The 22,222-nt window shown below is 52.0% G+C and overlaps 1 protein-coding gene across 2 annotated transcripts in view; it reads left to right on the top strand.

The window, feature by feature from the left end:
• Positions 1-8,796: 8,796 nt before the first annotated feature.
• Positions 8,797-22,222, top strand: part of PRRX1 (paired related homeobox 1) — a 40,451-nt gene continuing 27,025 nt past the window's right edge. For both annotated transcript variants that reach the window (XM_074831675.1, XM_074831676.1), the window contains exon 1: positions 8,797-9,152. In XM_074831675.1, coding sequence (XP_074687776.1) covers positions 8,912-9,152 — 241 coding nt within the window. In that variant the 5' untranslated portion in view covers positions 8,797-8,911. The remainder of the gene's footprint in view (positions 9,153-22,222) is intronic.

Below are 22,222 nucleotides of genomic sequence, written 5' to 3'. Positions count from 1 at the left end.
TTTGACTGTTAGAAAGAAAGCAGCAATGCAGGAAACCCTGAGGACATCAGTCTCAAGGTTGCAGAAGGAGAGGGACAACCGGCGGCCATCAGCGAGTGGGTCAGGGCAGCCACGTGCAGCTGCTGTGGAGTCTCCATCACGTTGTGTTCCCTGTGCAATGAGTAGCCCAACAGCTCAGCAGCCAGGCCCAGGGACTCTCGTCCTGCAACAGTTTAAACGAGCTCCTCACTTTAAGCACATCCTTCGTGCACGAAGATGAGTGTGGACAGATGTCCCCGTGGGAGCAAGGCACTTAAATACAAGTTGGTTGGTAAGCACATGCTTAAGTGTTTGGCTGGATTAGCAGACTGGTATTGAAATGTTTGCTTTTGAGAGAGCCCCCAAAACATTAAAAAGTTGATTTTTTTTCAGTTCATTACTGGGCCTGCCAATGACATCATTCATTTGCAAGATGAGAAAAAGTGTTTAAACGAGATTAAAAAAAAAATTAAACAAGAAGCAACTTTAATGACCACTTACAAAGGAGATTTATGGACGTGCATAAAGCTGCTTTCCATGGGAGAGGGACTAAGCTTTTAACAGTTACCTTCCTTTGGATTTTTTTTCCCTCTTGCAATATAATACCCACAAATATTTGTGAGTTGTGACTGTGCTCCGAAGGGTTAGTCCTCTTCCAGAAAGGGGGGTGGAGGGAGAAAAGACGAAAACAGTGGTGCCAATTTGTCTGCCCAGACTCTGATTATGGGAGGGTTGGGTTTTTTTTTTTTCTTTCCTGCAGGGGAGAGAAGCTGGTGGGACGCTTTCTCTCTCCGGGGCTAGGGATATCTGATATCCAGCCCAAGAGCAGTCCAGCAGACTGAACTTTCATCTCCAGCAGTGAGGGATTTATAAAAAAAAAAACCCAACCAAACCTTGTGGATAAGCTTCTCAGCTAAACTTGCAGGAGATCTTGGAGTTTCTGCTGGGGAAATTAGGGCCATTTGAGCGTCTGATTGTAAAGAGCAGAGATCTTTATAATGTGCGTGGAGAAGGGGTGAGAGAGAGAAGATCACTTGGAGGAATGGAGGTGGTTTCAATACATCTATTTATTTATTTGTGTGCCCTGGGCCCTGCCCTCCTCCTGCCTAGCCTGCTATCCAGTGACCCTCGGTCCTGATTAAAGTTCCCAGGTGACCTCTGAGTGCTTTTGTTACCCTGCTGGTAATAAAACCCCGGTTAAACGGCTGGCTTATCCAAACCCATGGCTCCTTACACAGCCAGCTCTGGAGCCAGATCAAATCTGAGCCCTTGGGAACATGCAGCTTAGCCCTAATTTAGCTTGGCTAGCTCTGTTTAGCTGGCTCGGGGGGGTTCCTGGTGGCTGTCTCAGTGCCCCCAAGTAGCCATGGTAGATGAGTAAGCAACCTGAAAGGGCCACAGCCTTGTTTCTTACTAGGCAGAGTCCTGGCTCCTGAGGCAGGTAACCCTACTGAAATCCTTGAAGGGAACGGAGCAGGCTTAGCACGATGAAGACAAATGCCATCCACCTGCAGGACTGTGTCCTGTCACCCTGCGCTCACGCGGCTCCTGGCTGCTGGAGCAAAGCCATGGTGGGGAGATGTTTGTGCGATACTGCTGCAGTTTCCTGGTGGAATCCATGAACGCCCATCTTATGTTGTCTTGAAAGGCCATGATGTGCGTCATCTGTTCTCTCCACCTCAGACATGGTGCTGATCCTTGGGATCATCTCAGGGCAGTGCTGACACACACCTCCTGCAGAGGTGGCCTCCGCAGCCAGAGGCAGAGCTGATAGCCACATGGGCTTTCTTAGCAAAAGCAAAGCCAGGAAAGTGAAGAGCTGAACTCAAGTTCAGATCCACAGACCATCCAGGCTGGACAAGAGGACATTCCCTTCCTCCTTGTCCCTCTTCCACTTGGTAGAAAGCTTGTAGAAAAAGAAAATAGGAAACTAGTTCTTGCCATTGCCAGCTGGTGAATGTGCTTGTCATCTCTGTTGAAAGCTAGGTGGCAACTGTTGAAGCTCAGTCTGTCTTGAAATCTAAAAATTGGGACTTGTACAGACAAACTGATGAACAAATTTCCACTTTCCCAGTCCCCTCCTCCACTTGTGTTTTATAAATGACAAGGCAAGGGAAGGGCTCCAGCCCTAACTGGGTGGGGGAGATCTGAGTAGGGCAGATTTGAAAAGGTAGGAGCCCTGCTAGTGAAAACTCCAACCCAGGTGCTGCACAGACAGCCCAGCTGCCCCTACCTCGAAAATCAAACCTCTGAGACTTGGGCGTACTCCCAGGGGCCATCCAGATGGGACTTCGCAGAAATGTCGCTCAGGAGGAGATTTCCCTGGCTGCCTTTGGCTCAGGACTCCCTCCCCAACCCTTAGCTGACCATGCCACCAAGCCTGCTATGTAGTGCCAGTTGCCATGATGGTTCTGTTGCTGTGAGGTGGCTTTATCCCCCCCTTGGGTACCACATACTTTCCCATCCTTCCTCGCCTCCCCGCCCCTCCCGTGGCCAGAGGAGATAGCGGACAGAGCACCCCTTACCTGGTGTGCTGGGGCCACCTCCCTTATTACAACTGGAACCCAGCAAAAACATGTAAGTGCGTGGCTTTGCCCCACCATCTAGATGGGGCTGGAGCCCCATGCGTTGTGCATGTGTGCAAGTGCTCTGTTGCCTCAGGTTCTAAATCTTGTACAGTGTCAATGCTGCGATATTCCTAAATAAGTTCTCAAAGCCTAGTATTTATCACCCCCATGAACCAGTAACAAGCCACCTCGCTCTGACTGGAGATGTGATAGCACTTCCAGGAATGATTGTGTGTGATGTGAACTCAGCCCCTGGTTCAAAATATTATGCAGAGGAATAATAAATCTCAGTTTTAAATTGCTGCCCCATTTAAGCTTTGATTAGACTCTGATGGTCTGTTCACCCTGGAGCTGCTGGTATTAATCTGCATGCTAAACCCTAATTATAAACTGCTCATGGCATTTCCAGATGATATCAAGATGTTTGGGATTAAAAGAAACCCTGATGTTGAGTTTACAGCTTGAAATGAGTGTAGACTACCTGATCCCCACAGATCTAATAACACACCTCTATGTGGGGAAGAAAGGAAGAAAAGAGGGAGGTTTGGCCCAAGTGTATAGCAGGAGTTTGTGCGGGAGAGGTCTGGCTCCAGACCTGAATGTGTGCATACATACCCAAACGCTCCCACACACCTATATGCACCCACATGTTCCTACAGGTGCTGTCTGTCTCCAGCTCAGTGTAGTTCTCATCCAGCCCTGGGCAGAGCAAGTACAAAGAGGCTTGAGACCAGACATTTCAGTGAATCAGCATGACAGGGTGATGGCAGGAAAACTTTCCAGGGCAAAAGAGTTCTAGTTTGGCTCTCCAGCACCTGGGCATCCATCAGTGGGGATATCGCTAGGCTGGGCAAGGGACAGGACAGGATGGATGCAGCCTGAGAACTGGCCAGCAGCAGAGAGATGATTTGATTTGATGCCTCTCATCAGCTTGCTCTAAGGAGCTGTGGCTGATGTTTTGGGGTGCAAAGCAGTGGAGGTCTATCTCAGAGCACTCCCTCTCCAAAGTAGCTGCTGCTATGGGCTTAGGAGAGGAGTAAGCATCATTTGCACCCTTCTGTCCTCTGAATCACCTATCTAAACTGCTCGCACCCCATCAAGGTCCTCAGGAGAGCAGTGCTGGAGGGCACCCAGCATGTCTTAGAATAGCTGGGCACCTTGCGTGGTTAAGGCCAAGAAGCGCAGAGCAGTAATAAATTGTGTGCGCATTTTGGTCAGGTTTCCTGAAGGCACAAGCTTGTGCAGCGGTAGTGGCTGTTAGCTCCTCCTTCTCCCTGCAGCCCTCCTGCAATATTATTTTTAAACTACTAGGATAAAGCAAATTTGGCAGATTGAAAAAGGGCTCTAAGACATTACATGCTGACAAGTTTAATGAAAATAAGGTGGGGAAGAGAGGGAACTACTTTTCCTCACTGAGAAAAATGCTTCACCTGAGCACCATATTAGTAGACAGCTGAGAATCCACACCTGTGTGTCACAGCCTCCACGGGTTCTTCTGCCTGTTTTTTTAAAAAAAAACCTCAGATAGAAGAGATTTAGGGCACCTGAAACAAGCGTGTAGTCTATGCTGGGAGAAGCATGTGATATGGTGGTCAGTGCAGAAGAGCTGAATGTGGGAACAGAGCAGGTGAAGACATGGCTTGCTCAGTGCTTGGTGCCTTCCTACGCCCACTAATGCCAACTACAAGGATGTGAGCTGCCCTGGGGATGTTAATGCTGCCCAGCTGCTCATCTGCTCTGAGTATTTCTTTTTGGCTGCAAGACCCTTGGGAAGGTTGTCAGCTCCTGTTTGTTCTACCTGAAAACTATCACCAAGACTGTGGTGCTAGGAAGCCCCTGTTCAGACAGATGCGAAGGTGAGGGGAATGTTTCTGAGGGCTTGTAGCATACTTGGATAGCCCATATATTGGAGCTGCTAGTGCTGGATTTCATGGGAAATTTCAGGAATCGGAGTGAATACTTGAGTTAGAGACTTTGTCACTGCACTGCAGACTGAGCTTGTAATTTTCTATGAGAAAAGAAAGCAGAAGCAAATGTGCTGGTCATCTGCAGAGGTGCAGATCTTTGGTTTTCCCCTTATTGATATGCAACTGGGGGAGGGAGAATGGGAGAGTTTGTGGTTTCTGCCTCACCTTCTCTGAGCATCAGATATAGTCACAGCATAGGAGATAAGTTTTGAGGTGGGGCTCTAGCTGGTGAGTCTCACTGATGTTCTTCAAAATGATAACCACTTTTGGGAGCAGGAAGGGCCAAACTGGGGTCTGGCTGTCGTCTGCAGTGTGAGGCTTGGCCTTTCAGCTGTGGGTGCTTCAGGATCTTTGGGCTTTCTCCTCCCCTGGCAGCAGAGGCTCAGAAGGTCCCTGCCTTTCTGGGAGTGTGAGCAGGAGGCAATTTTTCACTAGACAGCCTGGGAGGGTAGAGGAATGGGGCTGTAAGCAGTTGCTAGGCAGGGGCATGCTGGAGAGGAAAGATGGGATGGGAGGATGGTAGGAAATGGGAGCTACCTCTTCAGCTTGACACCAAGCCAGTGGTGAGGTGGGGAATAGATGTCTAACTGACTGCTTGATGGCCAGTTGAAATGGGATGTGCATTTGCTGTCATGGCCCATCTGTGGCATGGGAGTCCTTCCCAGCCTCAGGGTCATGAGAGCTGGGGTATTCTATCACCTCTGCCTTGGGTTTGGTGCTGAAGACAACCTGCCTTTGCATCAGTTTTCCCATCTGAAACAGGGGGAAGTGTGTTGAGATCTCTGGATTACAGCAGGCCATGGTATGGCTCATTCCTGCCCTATGGCCATTTATTCTGTAGAAACTCTTAGAGGCCCTAGAGTGAGTGTGTGGGCTGGCTACTAGACACTTGCACAGGAAGAAAACTGATGCATCTAAGTTGGGTGGCAAATGCCTCATCCTCTTCTGCCTTCACTGCTGGTGGCTGGAGGGGGAGAAGATGAACACTAGAAAGCAATACCCTTGAGCATTCGGGTAAGCTGATAATATCGGCCTGTACTCTAACCTGAAGTTTTCTAAAACTTTGAATCAAGTTAAAAGAAACAGCTAATGAATGGATGTTTCGTGCTTGTCCTGTTAAAGATGGTCCTACTTCTGTTTCAGTGGCAGGCTGAGATCTGCAGCTATGTAGAGCCCTGAAACCCCTTGGCTTGCTCACCCAGGAGCTCAGAGAGCATGTCCTTCATCCCCTCCCTCTCCTCATCTGTCTGATTCTTTCTTTTCTGTTTGTCTCTTGCTCATGATCTTTGTGTGCCACTTTGGTCCATCACTTTCTTCTCATGTGACCTATTTCCTTCACGTGACAAGGTCCCTTCACCCATCCCACCCATTCCCTCAAGCTTGGGCTGATCTGCAGTACAATAGGACACCCTGCTACAAAGAGCACATTGCACCTCTGGTGGGATTTTTTTTTTTTTTCCCTGGCACTATCTCTACCTCTGCCTTCCTTTGGCTTCCCATAGGCAAACCATGCTCTCCATGGAGCAGAGCATCATGGATGCTGCACTAATTCTGCCCTCTGGCACATGCAGAAGAGGGCAGCATTGCTTTGAAAGACTAGCTTGGTCCTAAAGGCACTACAGATGGTCTAGGGAGAGGCAGTTCATTAGTCAAGGTGGCAGCACAGTCACCATCCCTGTCAGATCCCAGGAGGTTCCTACCACACTCATTTCTGCACTGCAGGTGTGCCTTGGCCTAGGGCCTGCCTGGTCATAGAAAGCTGAAAGAAGAGCTGCAGCCCTGTAGTTATATTGTGCAGTCTTGGAGGCCTCCCACTGTTCCTAACATACTTTTGAGACAGCTGGAAGAATTTTCCCCAGGTTCATCCTGTCCCTCAGCATAGTTCTCTCACCCAGTCCCAGAAATCCAGTTGTATTGCAGGAGGCATCTGGGAAAAGAGGTGTTTAGGCCACTTCCAGAATATGAATCTGGTATCCCATGTTGCTATTCAGCATGTGTGTGCTGTATGTGTGGGGAGCACCTGTGGCTCACCTCAGGGTAAAGCCACAGTAGCTGGTCTTGGAGCTGGGCTCCTTTATTGCCTTGCAGGTGAGACTCTCCCTTTAGCAGATGCACACATGTCGATGTGGTCACCCACAGCACCAACATGCTTTCACCCACCATCTTTCCAGGGCATCTGCTGGTATTGGCCTGCATTCCCAAACCCCAAGGCTGGGAGGGAGGGTTGTCTAAAGGATGCCCTTAGATCTGGGGAGATCTAAGGAGAAATACTTCTTACCACAGATGTCGGTGAGGATATCGGTGAAGGTGGCACAGAGAGCTCTTGTTCTGGTTTCCATGGCTTCTGCTGTCACCCCCATGGCAGAGGTTGCCTGGGGCTAAGAGCAGACCCTACCACCATCAGAAAGGGATGTTTATGGCTGGGGCTCTGCAAGCACCCACTCAGAAAAGCCAAGTCAGTTGCGACATTGATTTGAAGGAGAAGAGGGAGAAAGAGGGTAAAACCCAGCTCACCAAGAAAGAAGGCAGCCAAATATCTGGGAAAGGCAGAGAAAAAAGTGTTTCGTGCACTGGGCAGCCCGCAGGGGTATGTGCAGATAATTATTCTTCAGAGCATGGAAGTGCGTACACCCACCCACCCTGCTGTGCCTAAACCTGGAGACCCTGAGAGCCAGGGTACAAGATGCCAGCGGACAAAAGCCAGGGTGATACAGCCTCTCACACCCGTGTGAAGACACACCTCCTTCCCCATCCAACACGGGGGCATGTACCGCAGGACATCACACAAAAATTCTCCCTCACATGCAGAAAAAGGGCCACACCAGTACGCAATAAGGCACACACTGCTGCGTACGTAGGTGCACACACACTGTGTTTTGCATGTGTACACACCCGCACATTTCTGCGCACGCGCACAACCTTGCGCCGGTGCTTTTTCTGGCCTTTCCAGCGCGTGCCCACCAGCTTTGCTTGCCCCTGAGCTGGGGACAGCAGAGCCCCGCAGCCCTGCCATGCTCATTTGGGTCTTTGAGACTGCAAAGGGTAAACTGGGACCAGAGGCGGGGGGGGGGGCTGAAAGCAAACTAATGATGAAAATGTCTCCTCCATGCCTGTGCCTTAATTAAATGCATGGAGAGGCTCGGGGAAGCACATCTGTTTTCAATCTGGAGCCCTTTGATGGCATCAAATGTTCTTTCCCCAGATCAGGGGGGATGGAAATTCTGGGCTGGCTGTGGCAGCCCAGCCACTGGGACACAGCGGCCTTTCCTGGCCCGCAGGACCCTGGCCCTGGCCACCAGCCCTGCTGCCCTCAGGGCCCCTCTGCGGCAAGCAAGGGTCTGGGGGTACCTCCCTGCACCTCCACCTGTGTTTGGTCACGGGGGCCAGCCGGGCCAAGCCAGGCTGCTGGGACATCTTTGCTTGCTGGCCTGAGAAGCTCCGAGTGCATCCTCCTTCTCCTGTCTTTTTACTGTTTCCCTTTTTGGCCTTTTTTCCCCCCTTGCTCTTTTGCTCTGCTCTCCTTTTGGTCTGTCTTCTCTTTCTTAGTTCTCTGTTGCACTTTTTCTTCCCCTTTCAGTTTTTTTCCTCTTCCTTTCCTCTCTCCTGTTCACGCTTTCTCTTCCGTTTCTCTTTCTCACCTTTTCATCTGCATTTTTCATTTTCACTATTTCTCTCCTTCTGCCCTGGGAACCCTCCCCAGAGCCGTGCTCACCCTCCACTCCGGGTGACCCGGGCCCCCCCCCCCTTACACCCCTCTCACCCCCTAACCGGGGGCTCCCCCAGCCACCCCCCACGAGGAGCTAATGAGCCCAGTGGGGCCGGCGCTGTCCACCCCCGTCGCGAGTGGGGAGGGCGGGGGGGGCCGCGCCGTTGCCACGTCCCGGCGGGGCCCCGCGGGCCGCCCTCCCCCGGGTGCCCGGCGCGGCCGGAGCGGCGCGGAGCCGCCCCCGCCGTTTGAAGTGCGGGGCGGAGGGGAGGGGAGGGCAGCGCAGGGGCGGAGGGAAGGAGGGGGGGGAGCCGCCGGCAGCGGAGGCGGAGGGACGGGGCGCACCCGCCCCAGCGGCCCCACAGCCACCCTGCGCCTCCCGGCCGGCGGCAGCGCCCCGCGCCGCTGTCCCGAACCGGCCGCGCCGCCTCTCCCCTCCGGCATGTTTTAAGCCCGGCCCTGCCCGCTCCCCTTCGGGCTTGCCCTCCCGCCGCCGTCGGGTCCCGTTTCCCCCTCCCCCCCCTTCCCCTCCCCCCCTCCCCCCCCGCCTTTTCGGTCCTTGCGCATCCCCCCTCGAAGGGCCGGCGGCTGGGGGGGAGCGGGGGCGGTGGGCGCCCGGGGGGGGCGAGGGCAGAAAAGCCCCGCTCGGCACCATGGCGTCCAGCTATGCCCACGCCATGGAGAGGCAGGCCCTGCTGCCCGCCCGCCTCGACGGCCCCGCCGGCCTGGACAATTTACAAGCCAAGAAGAACTTCTCCGTGAGTCACCTGCTGGACCTGGAGGAGGCGGGCGACATGGTGGCCGCCCAGGCGGACGAGGGCGGCGGAGAGCCCGGCAGGAGCTTGTTGGAGTCCCCCGGGCTGACCAGCGGCAGCGACACCCCGCAGCAGGACAGTAAGTGCGGGGACACCCCCCTCCTCCCCCCCCCCCCCCCCATTCCGACCCCCCTTCCATCCCTCCCCGGGGCGAGGGGCCTCTGCGGCCGCTCCACGTGTCCCGCGCTCCCGGAGCGGAGCGGCCGGGGGAGCCGCGGCGGCCGGTGCCGGCCCCGAGGGAGCTCCCGCGGGGAAGCGGCCGGAGGAGCCGCTGGCCGGGCCCTGGGCCGGCTCGCCCCGCTCGCCCAGCCGGCTTTCCCCGCCGCGCCCCGTGCGGGGACCCCGCGTCCCCCCGGCCCTCGGCGGGGCCGGCGCCCGGCGCCGTGCGAAAACGCTTGTTTTCCGCCAGCCGCGTCCCGGGCAAGGAGGGAGCGGCGAGTTGCCCTTCGCCGCCGTGCCGCGCTCGTCGGGCCCCGGCTGCCTTCGGGGGACCCGGAGGAGAGCAGCCCTGGGAGCCGGGCCGGAGGGCTGAGCCCCCTTTTCCATCGCCTGCCGGGGGGGGCTGAGCACGGTGCTTGGCTGGACGGGGCGAGGCGCGGTAGGCAGCTGAGATGCCCGTCCGTCCCTCCGCCCGTCCGTCGGTCCGTCCCTCTGGCCCGCCGCGGCCGGCGCCGTGGTTTGCGGGACACCGGGAAGCTGCTTGGGGCTCTGGACGGGAACCGGACGATTGTCCGACGACCCGCCCGGAGCTTCGCGGCTCGCCCACAGCCCGAGGGTGCGTGCGCGGCTGCAGAGCGCAGCCGCCGGTCCCCTCCTGCCCGAGCCCCGCTGCTCCCGGGCCCGGCCTGAGCGGGGCAGGGCGCGGAGCCGTCTCTGAGCAGCCCGTCCCAAAGGGCCCTCGTCTGGGAGCGCAAGTCGCCCTAAAACAAGAGCCCAGCGGCTGGCGGGCAGCGGGGATGGGCGCCGGCTTGCGCCGCATTTTCCAAGCGCCGCTTGTTATTTTCCAAGGGCAGCGCTGTCAGACAGGGCGAGCCGCGGCGGAGCGGGGTGGGGGGGGTGTGCAGGGCCAGCAAACCCACCCTTATCCTCTCTCTGCTTTTTGTTTTTTTTTTTTTTTTTTTAAAAAAATATCTATAGCCCCGGCCGCAGGGACCGGCCGCGATTTTCGTTGTGGGTACGGGCTGGCAGCGGCCGCCCCGCCGTGTCTCCCGTGGGGCGGGCAGGGGCCGCGGCTGCGGACACGGGCTCGCTTCCCAGGGAGCCCCCCCATCCCGGCCCGGGGGGCTGCCCTGCGGCTGCCGGCGAAAGACGAGAAAACGAAAAGCGAACGAAAATTGCAATTGCAATTTTCGTTCGCTTTTCGTTTTTTTTTGGTGGGTTTTTTGTTTGTTTGTTTGTTTTTTTGTTTTTTTTATTTCGCCGGGAGCCGCCTCTGACCCTCTTCCCCGCGGATCCGACGTGGCTTTCCCGGTATCCCGAAGGAAACCGGGCTGGGGACCAGGGGGGAGCCTTCCAAAAAAGCAGCCGCTCCTCACACTACCGCCCGTGGGATCCCCGAGGAAGGCGCTTTCTGCGGGCGGGGAAGCAGCCCCCGGGGGAGCGCGGCTCCCTTCCCTCCCGGCGACCCGCAGCGGGGCGCGGCTGGCAGACCCACCGCCGCTGGGAGATCGGGTGAAAAATCACCCTTGCCAGGACGTGGAAAAATGCAATTTCTGCCCCTAAAGGTGTGTATTTTAGCGGGGAAGGCAGTGATTGCTGCTCCCCCCGATTCAGCTCCCTGTGCTGCAACACTGCGGCCGGAGAGTCCCGGAGATACTAACCAACAAGTTGCGTAGAAAACTCTTTTTTATTTCTTCTGTTTCCCCTCCGGTTTCGATTATCATAGTTTATTTGGACCCGATTTACTCCTGATGCTGCCCCTTGCCAGCTGCTGAGCTCTCCAGAGCTGGCTCGGTCAGCCTGGAAAAGAGGGGCTGTGTTTCCCCGGTACCCACCCTGCTGTTAGAAGTTCTCTGAATGCTGTAAACGTTCTAATGCCGTTGTGGTGAATTAGAAAGTAAGAAAAAAAATAAATATTTGCTAGGGATAAATTCTCCCTGGTTTATTGGGCAGAGCTGTCATCTGGGCTTTCTAGCTCTTTCACTGATGCATTTAGCAGATCCCATGAGTCTCCGTGCCTCAGTTTCCCCAGCTATCGCGTGTGTTTCGTGAGATGTTTTGCAGTTTGTGCAGGAAAAGGACTGTGCTGGAGCTAGGCAGTGCTACAGAGGTATGAGCTCTTCTCGGTGAAAAATGAGAGCTGGTTCAGTGGAAAAGCTAACACAGGGCTCAGTTATTCTCCATGTTACTAAGGGAGAGAAGGTAAAAGCCGTTTGGAGAAATTGTGGAATGTCTCGAGAATACTAAAAATGTTCTTCCAACCTGGAAGAAAGTCAGCTAGTCTGTCACTGATTTCTGTCCCAAACTGAAGTGAAAAGCCAAATTATTGGAGCTATTTGTATGATCCAAAATTACGGGAAAAAGTTTGACACAGAAATGACAAAAGGTTTTATTTGGACATTTGAGATTGCAGGAACTGTTTCACCACTAGTTCATTTGAAAGGGGTTCAAGAGAAAATGTTTCCTCTATTAAAAAGAAAAAAAACCCAACATCCCTGGGAGTAGCTGTGATTGTAATATTTACAGGGAGAACTGTCAGCGTATTAAGGAGCTGATTTTTCAGTGGTGCTGCGAAGCTGTCACTCTCATAGACTTTAGTTCAACTTCTAGCTCTGAAAACCGTGCCCTAAATGCTGATACAATTCACAGCAAACCTCCCTGCCTCTGCCGCTTGGCCAGGAAGACTTTGCAATCTGAGTTCCTCTTCATCGCAAAACCACCTGTTAAGATACAACCAACTCTTGCTTTGGTAGCAGGGCTAAAACTGGGATGAAAATGCGGGTCCCAGCTCAGCAGAGCTCTTCCCAGCGAAGGCAATCGGCTCCTATTGCTCCTGTGCCCTTTGGGGGTGGCAGAAACCTGTCGGCGGCCTGTGGGTTCCCAGAGCTTGTGGCTCTGAGCAGGGTTAATTCTCCAAATCCAAAGCTGGTAAGCTATTAGCTTTTTTTTTTTTTTTTTTTTTTTTAAGATGGCATTTTTGACCTCTGCTTTTTTTGGTTGGTTTGTTTGAGTCTTGGTGTTGATGGCTCGTAAAATGGTGCAGAGAAAACATGAGCAGTAAAAGAAAAATTGTTATGCTTGGATTTCTTTTGTGAGGAGCGAATAAACTTGGTCCAGTATGTGCCCAAGTGCTGCGTATTAGAGTTATTACTGTCCTTTAATTTCTCTTCAGTATAAAAGCAACGGCAGTTTCGGGGCTGCGCTTCTCTCCCAGGCTGGCGGGTTACGTCGAGCTATCAGGGCTGGTTCGCAGTCGAAGCTGGGGCGCAGGCTGCTTGTGGCCCCCCACGACTACTTCTGTCTCGGCGGGCGTTGTGACCCCTCAGCACTGCTGCTCCTTCCCAAGGAAGCAGAAACCCTGCCGGGGCGGCCAGGAGGAGGTGAGTTTCTTTGCTCAAACTGGGTCAAGCCAGAGCATCTGTGCTGGCTTCAGCCCTCTTTTCTCAGGCAGTGAGTTGAGAGCATGAGGACGGGCTTTTTTCAGCTGACACGTTGTTTGGTGATGGAGCTTGTTGCCGCAGGATTTTGCGGAGATCAGAAACAGAAATGATTTCAAGAAAGGACAAGGTGAATTCAGGGAGGACTGAGGATGGCTCTTCGTTGCAGCAGTGTATGGAGGCAGCGTCCAGCTCAGGGAGTCTCGGAGATTGGAAAGATGAGCTGGGGCAGAGATAGCTCCATCGCTGCCTTATACCCTCTGACTCTGTCGTTACTGGCAGTCTGAGACAGGATCCTGAACTGAAGGACCTTTGGTCTGCTCCTGCGTGGCTGTTCTTTATGCTTTAATTGCCTCTTTTAAATCAGAACAAGTGAGGTTGCTGCAGGAGTAAAAGGGTGTGTGTAAATACTGAAATGTTTCTCTTTTTTCTGCTGATCCTGGGGTTGTCTGCAGTGTTGTGCCTCCCCACCCTTCACAAAAAACATGCCGTGTCTTAAAAAGAGGTGGAAAAGCTCTGCCACTGCTTTGAAATGTGAAAAGCGATTCAGTGGGTTGCTGAGTTGCATGGAGAGTGAACCTGAGAGGAAGTGCCAGGGACAACTGCAGGGTTTTCTTTGCAAACCTCTGCTTTATCTTGAAGTACTAAGTGGCTCTTTTGTTAGTAAAACACAGCCCTTATTCCCAGAAGATGCTGAGACTGTAGACTGAGGATGTACAAAGAATAGAAAGAGGGGTAAAAATTCCAGGGTAAATCGATTAGATCTAGCAGCTATTTTCTTCCTCTCTTGTCCTGCATAGCTGATGGGCAAAGGGAGGGTCTGCAGGAGGCAGCTGGCTGCTGATGTCCACAGGTTACACATGGGTGGACGAGGGAAACCAGCCGGTGCCTTTGACCCCGCGGGCAGCGGTGAGCATCCTTACAAGGTGCTGCCAAGAAAGACTTTCCAGAACCTATCCTCCTCTTCCAGCAGCTGGTGTGGAACAATGGAGGATCAGATCGATACTAGTTTTAGGGCACTTGTTGTTTGTGTTATCTGCGTGAAAAATACAACAGCTTGCTTTTTTTTGCGGGAGTAATCTTTACGCGCACCAGTTGTACCGCGCGTATCCTAGAGGCTTCTTACGGGAAGAGTGAACAGGATTCACTTGAGTAAAGGTTGAAAAACACACATAACTAACAGAGCAGTTGTTAGAATTTGATTAACTTTTTTCCATATGTGTTCCTTGGACATATCTATTTTATTTCAGTCTCAGGCTGGCTGGTGCATGGTTATTCCAGCAAGTATCTCGCAGTGTTGGATATTTTTCTTACAACCCCGAATCCTACAGTTTGAAGTGGAAAAACATTTTGTGTTTTTCACATACATAAATTTCCAGAGCTTCTGGATGCAGAGAGGAGATTGAAATGTGACTCTGTCACAAACCTGGGGTCTTAAAAAAGAAAACAAAGGCAACAAAAACGGACGACATACTGTTATTAACAAAGAAAAAAGAGCCATGTAAATTTGAAGGAGAGAGCCGACTCACTTTGCGAGTGCTGGCCATGCTGCCCTGCTTTTGATGGGCGAAACTAGACTTTTATTTGTTTGTGAATTTCACTTTTTTTGATCATAATCAGTTTTGCTTCCTGGTTCTCATGGCCTCATAATTTACTGATGGTATTTGTGTTTTCAATCCATCCGCACAAAGCTTCCAACTTTTTAATTTGAAAAAGATTTTGCTGAAGGTTTTTACTTCCCCCTCCCCTTAATGTAATGAAAACATTTCCATGAAAATTAGATTTTGAAATCTCTCATAAAACTTAAAGGTTTGGTCTAAACTGCTAGAACACTTTTAATGAACATCAGCTTTCTGTCATCTGCACTGAGTTTCCACTACTAGCCAGTCTATTTTCCATCTTTTTGATGATGTATAAAGCAGTGATCGCATGGGAAAATATTATCTCAGGGTTAATTTGTGCAGTCCTTACTCACACGAGTCATTGCATGCAATTCAATGGATGGCTTATATGTATGCCAGTTGATGAGTATTAGCGTTTAAAGACTTGACCAGCAGCCTTGAGTCACGCAAAAAACTTCTTTTTTTCAGGCCGGTGGAATATTTCTGCGCAGGCATGAAACAGTTTTGCTGTCTGCATTCAGGGGCACGATCCTTTTGCCTTTTGACAGAGGTGCAACGTGCATCAAAATATGTGATGTTAGGAAGCCTGGAAAGAAAGACCAAGAGCTGGACAGAGTATACACAGGAGGGGCTGTGAGAATTGAGTGACTGACAAGGCAGACACAGAATTACAGGAGTAATTCTTTCAAGGATATATTCTTCCCCCCCCCCCGCTGGTAACTGAGTTTGCTCCCATGGTTTTTGACATCACCAGAATAACTTGATGGGATTATAGGTGTTTATTCCTGGTTGCAAGTTGTTTATGATATATTTAATCGTTTTTGAAACACATATTAAGTAGCCCTGAGGGAGCTGTGCTCCTGCTGGCCCTCCGTTGCATAATGAAGTACATCACGAGTATTTACCAAGTGTCACAATATTCCAGACTTGGGCCTCTGTTTCTGGGGAGGATGAATCACTGCATTGCTGGTTCCCCACCCTACTCGCCTTTCCTAAAGGAGGCTTGGATTTCGGGGCGGATTATGGAGATGTGAAGGGAGAATCATCACAGCCTGGCTGGAGGAGCTGTTGTCCAAGACTTTGATCTGACTTTCTGTTTGAACGGTCCTCGCAGCTTTACACACAAGACACAGAAAGGTTTCATCTTGTGCTCTGGTGGTGGAGCACAGAGCATAGGTGTTCAGTCTGGTTCTCCCAAGAAAAACCAGTTGTACGGTCGCCGCACGTGAACAGTATCTTCTGAACCCAGTGCTGCTCTGGTGGGGGAGCAAACAGCTCAAAGGAGTGTGAAATCCCAGGGCGTTTTATGGCAGTCTGGTGGGGTGTGGAGAAGGATTCTAGCAGTGCCTCCCCTTGAAGGGGAGATGCAGCATAAATTCAGCCTCTTACTAGCCGCTGGAGGGTCTCTGCAGGGACTCTGCATTATAGACTGTGTCAGTGGAAGCTCACACACGCATAGACACGGGTGCCACCAGCCCTACGGCACGGGACTGTAGGGATTTGTCGTTTGCCACCCTGCGTTGTGACTGCAGCAGTCTTACAGCCGGGGGTCCAAGGGTCCTCTGGGGCAGTCCTGCAGTTCTTACTCCTAGATTTGCTGGCCCTGCTCACAGTTGTCATTCCTGCTTTGATCCGTAAACGTGTACGTATGGTATGTACACAACCTGCCGTTGCATTTCCTGCGCTCTTTCTGCTGGACTCAGCTGGTCTCTACCATGCAGCCCTGGAAGATGCTGTGAGGTGGGGATGGGAGCTCAGCAGAGGTGCACTGCCTGTCTGCTGGGACTATGGTGGCATAAGTTTGAGAACAGTTTCTTTGATGAAAACATCTGGAGGGTGCTGGTCGGGAAGGGAGCAGAGATGCTGAAGCTGAGGGCCACCTCCTGCAATGGAAAACCTGGCATCTGCAAAGATGAGTCTGCAAAGGCCAAAGCTGGGAGGAGAAGCCTGATGAGCAAGCCAGTGAGCATCTATTTCAGCTTACATAGCTTTCTGGGCTCCTTTCTCACCTCCAGAGGCCGAGAAAAGGTTACGCCAGTGTTTAAAGCACCGTCCCAGACAGTCTGGGTTTGTTGTGCCCATATGAAGTGAACATTTGCCTTGGGGTGGCAGCCCGGGACGTCCTGGTGCCTTGTGTTCCTGGAAGGGAAGGCTAGAAAAGAGGTGAGGGGAGCCAGCTGCTCTGTTAACAAGTCACTACATCCTATTGCAGCATCCAGTTCATATTCCACCCAAATTTTCCCCCATTTCTGGCTAGAGAAATTTTCCTACAGGAGAAACTCCAGCCAGTCAGTGAGACTGCTGGGCAGGGCAGATGTCCAAAGAGCCGCTCAGTATCTGGCTAGGACCCTCTCCACGTCTTGATGTGCTGCTCAGGCAGCAAAACTGCTTTTGCACTGAGAGCTGGAATTTATCAGGAGCCTGGGGACATTGCTTCCTGCTCTGAGCCCACCAGCGGATGAATTTCTGTGGCCTCCTTGACCAAAGTAAAACCAAAGTTAGCTGTGGCCCTGTGCGTCTGGGGCAAGACAAAATTGCCAGCAGCAGCTGCTGAGTGGGCAGGCTTTGGAGAAGGAAAGTGGCATCCAGCTCTGAAGGGGACCACCAGTCCCAAGGGCACTGGGAACAAAGCGGAGTGCCTGGGCGTGGCGGAGCAGGGTGGGTGGCTGCAGAAAGCAGCATCCAAGTAGCCTCTCTTTTAGCCACTGTAGGTGCTGGACCAGTCAAGGTGGGGCAGGTTTTGAACCCATGGGGACCTTTTAGTAGTCTGCTGTTTGCTGTCAGTTTTGTTGTGTTTGTGGCTGTTGAATGAGTGGCGGGTGAGTTGGGCTGAGCTGCAGCCGGTGTGCTGGTGAAGCCGTGAAGACCTGCTCAGCGCTTCTGGAAATCGTCCTTTTTTTGGAAGCGTCACTAATACGACCCACATTTGAAGAAAGAAAAAAAAAAAAGTCATGCTTGGAGCTTTCAGAGCCATCACTTCTCTGCGTCAGCTCAGCGGAGTCGGAGCTCTGCAGGGATGGATTGGACTTTAATAGGGGAAAGTGCCTGAGCCGTAACAGTGAAAACAGAGTGTTAATGCTCTGGGCCTGGTGCTGCAGAAAGGGCTGCCCTTGCCGGTGGCTCTGCAGGCAGCTCCTGTCCCCATGAAATCTGGGCTGGTTTCCCATAAAGCTTTACAGAGCTCTCCCCACCTCGTGGATTGAAACGCCGGTAACACTTCATACCCGTTATCCTTCTGTGTCCTGCACAGCGTTGCATTTCGATGGAAGGTACAGAGCGGAGGTTTGTGAATCCAGAACTGAGTTCCTGCTTAGGATGGATGACTCCCATGCTGACAGTGCTGGAGGAAGCTGGTGACAAGTCTGCGTCTCTTTCCTGAGCGTGTTTGCTCCCGTTTGGCACTGGGAAGGCTGTCTCTAGACACGAGCTGGTAGCGCAGCCTGTCCAGTCTTGAGTGCTTGAGGCTGTCAGAGCAAATATATTGGTGATTTTGCAGTGAGAGAAAAAAAGCTTTCAAGACCAGTCCAGAGCCAAACTCTGCATGCTGCTGCCTTCACTCTGAATGCTGACAGAAGTCTGTACCTCTCTGTGGATCAGGGATGGGGAGCCATGGTGGTCGTGGTGGAAACACAGGTCCAGATTTTACGCACACACACAAGGCAGCCTGCTGGGGAGGGCATTTGCCTGCTCCATGTGTTCTCCAGGCTACTCCACTTGGGGGTACCCCAGGGCAGGGTTTGTAGACTGCGGCATTTGCTGGTGCTGGGAGCAGCATACCCAGAAAAGGCTTGCACCCAAAATCTAAATTGAAGCAGAAGGGCTTTTTTTCCCTCCAAACATCAGTTGAGATGGCCCAGTAGGATGGTCCAGCCTGTCTTTTATTGTTCCAAAATGCCTTTGTGCCTTGGCCGCAGAGTCTTGAGGTCTTATTTTCTGTATACTTGCTGCCATAACTTGACCAAGTTCACATTGTCGTGCCTCAGTTTTCCTACCCATATAACTGGGAACAATCCTGGTCCCTAATTTAGGGCTTTGAAATCTGCTGGATGTATGTTATATAAGAGCTTGGCTTTAACAGCAATTCGGGAAGATTCTCCTCCCTCTGCATTGCCCCCAGCAAATTGCTATTTCATCTGTCTCTGGAATCGACCACCTTCTGTGTTAATTAACTGATTAGCATTGAGGAGATCCCCTTCCATGAACTGGAGCAACTTCCAGCAAGTTTGTTCCTGCAGGGAACCCACCTTCTGCTCAGGTGCACCTGAGTGCACCCCATGCCCTTGGGGTGAGTTGTGTTTGCTGCGTGAACCCATCCATGGAGTGAAACAGTTTTTGATGGCAGATTTTTGCATGCAGACTCCAACCTCCTGAGCATCTTGAGATGCTTGGGCTCTCCACAAACCCAAGGATACAAAGAGCGGCACGTGTCGGTCAGCTGGAGGGTCCCTGGAGCGTTTGGCGGCAGGCAGTGAAATTCCCAGCAGCTGGTTGGGACGGTCGCGCTCTTTTTCTTGGCTATAGCCTGGTCTTGAAGGTTTGGCCAAAAAGATCTTTACTTACAGTTTGTTTCATTTGGACAACTGCTGATACGTCTCATGGAAACTAGGGGAACTGCTCAGGAAATAGTGCTTGCAACACATTGCTTGTTTGTGATTTGTTTTTCATTGTTTCTCCTTAAAAAAAAATAAATCGGCTAATCAGTAAAAAGAAACAATCACCTGTGATTTAGGAGAGGGATCTCGCATTGTAAATAATAAATTAGTGTCAGGAGACCAGGCAGACAGAATGGTTGATGAATATCCTGCAGGCTGAAAGTTGTTTATCAAGCCTGTTTGAAGACTTATGACTAACAAGCTCATTTACAGAGTTTGGAGTCTGTTCATGAACCGTTCTCCAGCTGGGAGGATGTGGGAATCATCAGAAAATGTATTCACAAGTTACTCGATCATTTTTAAAAAAAACCCGATCAAACAAACAAAGACTGGTTTTTGGAAGGGAACTGTAAATTCCTCCTTCCCCCCCACTGGGTTTTCTGAGGCATTCCCCTTAGGAAAACGAGGGGCCCGGAGAAGAATGAAGAACCCCACGTCGCTCACTAATGACCTATTTTGGTGCTAACCTTCCTCTGAATGCCCTGCCACCGGCCAAGCCCTCCAGCTGCGGGAGAGCCGGGCCCCCACGGGACGTGCTCTGAGAGGTCTGGTCACAGGCGCCCGATGGGATGGATCCATCTCGTCTCCACCAGTGATTCCCAGTGGGGAAACTGGGCTTGCTGGGGGAAGTGGCTGCTCTCACTCCTCTGAGCTTATAGAGCAGATCTCCTCCACATCACAGCCCGGTGCATATCTGCACGTAGCTCTCTGTAAAGGAGGGTGGCACGGGAGCCACTGGTGTCAACCTGCTGTCTATAAAGGGAGATGAATTCAGTGTAAGGAGCCTGCCTTGGAGTGCTGTGGCTGCATGCCCTTTGCAAATCTGCTCGTCTGGCCTTGAACCAACTCTCCTGCTCAATGCAAAACACCGCATCTTTATGAGAGAGGCAGATGTTTTTCACCCCCAGTGTCTCCCGTAGTTCTGCCTCATTTGTGGAGTGTCCTGTCATTGTGCTCAGCTGTGGAGAGGGCTCCAGGTGGGCTCCCTTTGGCCAAGCTGCTTGTCAAGGAAGATGCAAATTGGATCAAAAAAGAAAAGCGGTAAGGAGAGCTCCAGCATCTAGTTTAGGAGGAAAGAAGAGGTGCTTAAGCTCAAGAAGAGGAGGGTATAAACTGATCTCCAAGCCCACCTACTTCTGTTGCAGCAAGGAAGGTGTGAGGTGGTAGGGAAGTCCTCCCAGATCCCAGTAGGGTAGGGACACCCTGGAAGAGGTGCTGTGAGGATGCTGTGGAGACCCCAAGCACAGATCTGATGGAGATAAACGTGTAAAGGAATAAACAGTGCAGAGCTGGACCTACCTTGGGAAGGGAGTAAGAGGGGTCTCTTGGACATCCTTTTCCCAAGTTTCAGTGACTGCGTGACTTTAGTGGGAACGTGCCTGTGTGCTTAACCCTGCGTTTCATCTGTCCTGGCAAGCACAAGTTGCTGCCTCCAGTTTTCTCCCCCTCTTTCCAAGCAGGTTGTTGTGCTGTGTTCAGTTGGGATGCCTGTGGGGCAAGAAAGACCCAGCCGACTGAGGGAAAGCCTGTGGATGGGGAAGGGACATGCTCACTGGGGGTGACCCACTGCTGGGAAACCAGGCAACGGATTTCCTCGACTTGCCTTATGGCTTTGGCATTGTGGGATGGAAGTAGCTGGTGTGATGGAAAAGACAAACTAGCATGTGATTAGCAAGAAAACCACCCCAGAAAGCTGCCCTTCATCAGTCTGTGCAGGTTCATGTCTGCCTTTGCAAATGCTGTGTGCCCCTCTGGCCAGGGATAGTCTGTGTGTGTGGAGGAGGTTACAGCGAGCAGTGAAGAGAATGCCTTGCTCTCAGAACGTCAAAGCACTCTGTGCAGAGCTGGGTGCCGAATCCTGGTTTTCTCACCGGTGGTGGTGCCAGGCTCCCCGTGCCCCTGGCCCCTCCTGCTACACGCACGGCGCTGCTCTCCAGGCTTCTTTGAAGGGCTTTGCTCTTTGCTTGGCTTCCCCGGTCTCCGCTCCAAGTGGGAGCGCTTCTGCTTGTGTGAAGTATCGCTGTCCCTCTCAGGCCATGCAATGCTGAGAGTCATTCCAGACACCTGTGATGATGGATCTGAATCCTCATTTCTGTGACTCTCTGGTAAGAGGTTTTCTTGTTTTTTTTCCTCCCCCTCTTTAATCCATCAGAGAAAGGTAGAACGAGAGCCAGTGACTGGGAGCAAAAGCCAGACATGCATTCAGAGGAGATAGAAAACATGCATTTTTTTTCTGTGAGATGCTGTGTAATCACTAGCAATAACTCTGAAGGAGAGCGTTGGCTTCTCCATCCATGAATGTCTGGAAGCCCTTTTGGAAGAGCTGCGTTTGTCAGCCATGAGTTATTGGTCCTGCTAGCAGGGTAACTGGGTGAAACGCCATGGCTGGGTCTCACACAGAAACCGGCAAACTGAAGAGCTCGGCTCTGGCCCTGGGACGGGTGGACGCGCTGCAGCATTCCTGTGCAATTCGATGTCAGGGATATTCCTGCCAGGAAATTGGATCACAGGACCAGATGGAGAACACAGATCCACTTGGTGCAAGTCTGTTTACAGGTTTGAACCAAAACATAGTGAGAAACACAGAAGAAAAGCAACGTCCTCATATCTGATCATAACTCAGGCCCTTATGTGAACCAGCTGCCACGCTCGTTTATAGGACAATCCCCTCTTCAAAATCCTGCTGTTAGGAATAGCAGAGATAGGAAAGCCTCTGCAGAGCTACGAAGGGTGAGCATGAGACACGGAAATAGCCCAACTTGCTCTCGTATTTCAGGACCTCTTCTGAGTTTACCACAGCTCTGAAGAAAACAGGCCGTTGCATGAGATTTCTGGTATTTCTGGCCAGGTTTAGAGTCTGTGTGAATGGTGTCTCTTGTAATCACTACCCTGTTGGCTTTGGGTAAAATGAGGAAAACAGGGAGAGCTGCAAATCTAATCAGTGGAGGGAAGAGGGATAAACGCGCTCAGCATCCTTGCGGGATGGGTGGGCTCCCTGGCAAGGTCAGCGATGGCTGTGCAGGGCTGGCACCAAGGAAAGGGCATAAAAGGGTTTGCAGGGACACAATGATCAGAACCATCATTCACCTCCTGCATTGGCTCTATTTTGCAAACCAGCCAGGGAGGAGCCCACTAAACCAGGAACAGGCAAAGAGCTGCAGAAAGGCAGCTCCACCAGGGGTGTTTGTAGCACGAAACCCTTGTGGCTGGTCCTCTGCTTCACCGCCGAGCCTGTGGCGATGGGAACCGTTCTCCACCCTGGCATTTCCCAGCACCGAT

This window comes from Strix aluco, chromosome 8 (assembly GCF_031877795.1).
Source record: "Strix aluco isolate bStrAlu1 chromosome 8, bStrAlu1.hap1, whole genome shotgun sequence".
NCBI lineage: Eukaryota > Metazoa > Chordata > Aves > Strigiformes > Strigidae > Strix > Strix aluco.
Note: the sequence above shows the minus strand (reverse complement) of the source record. Positions and strands in the feature narration are given on the sequence as shown.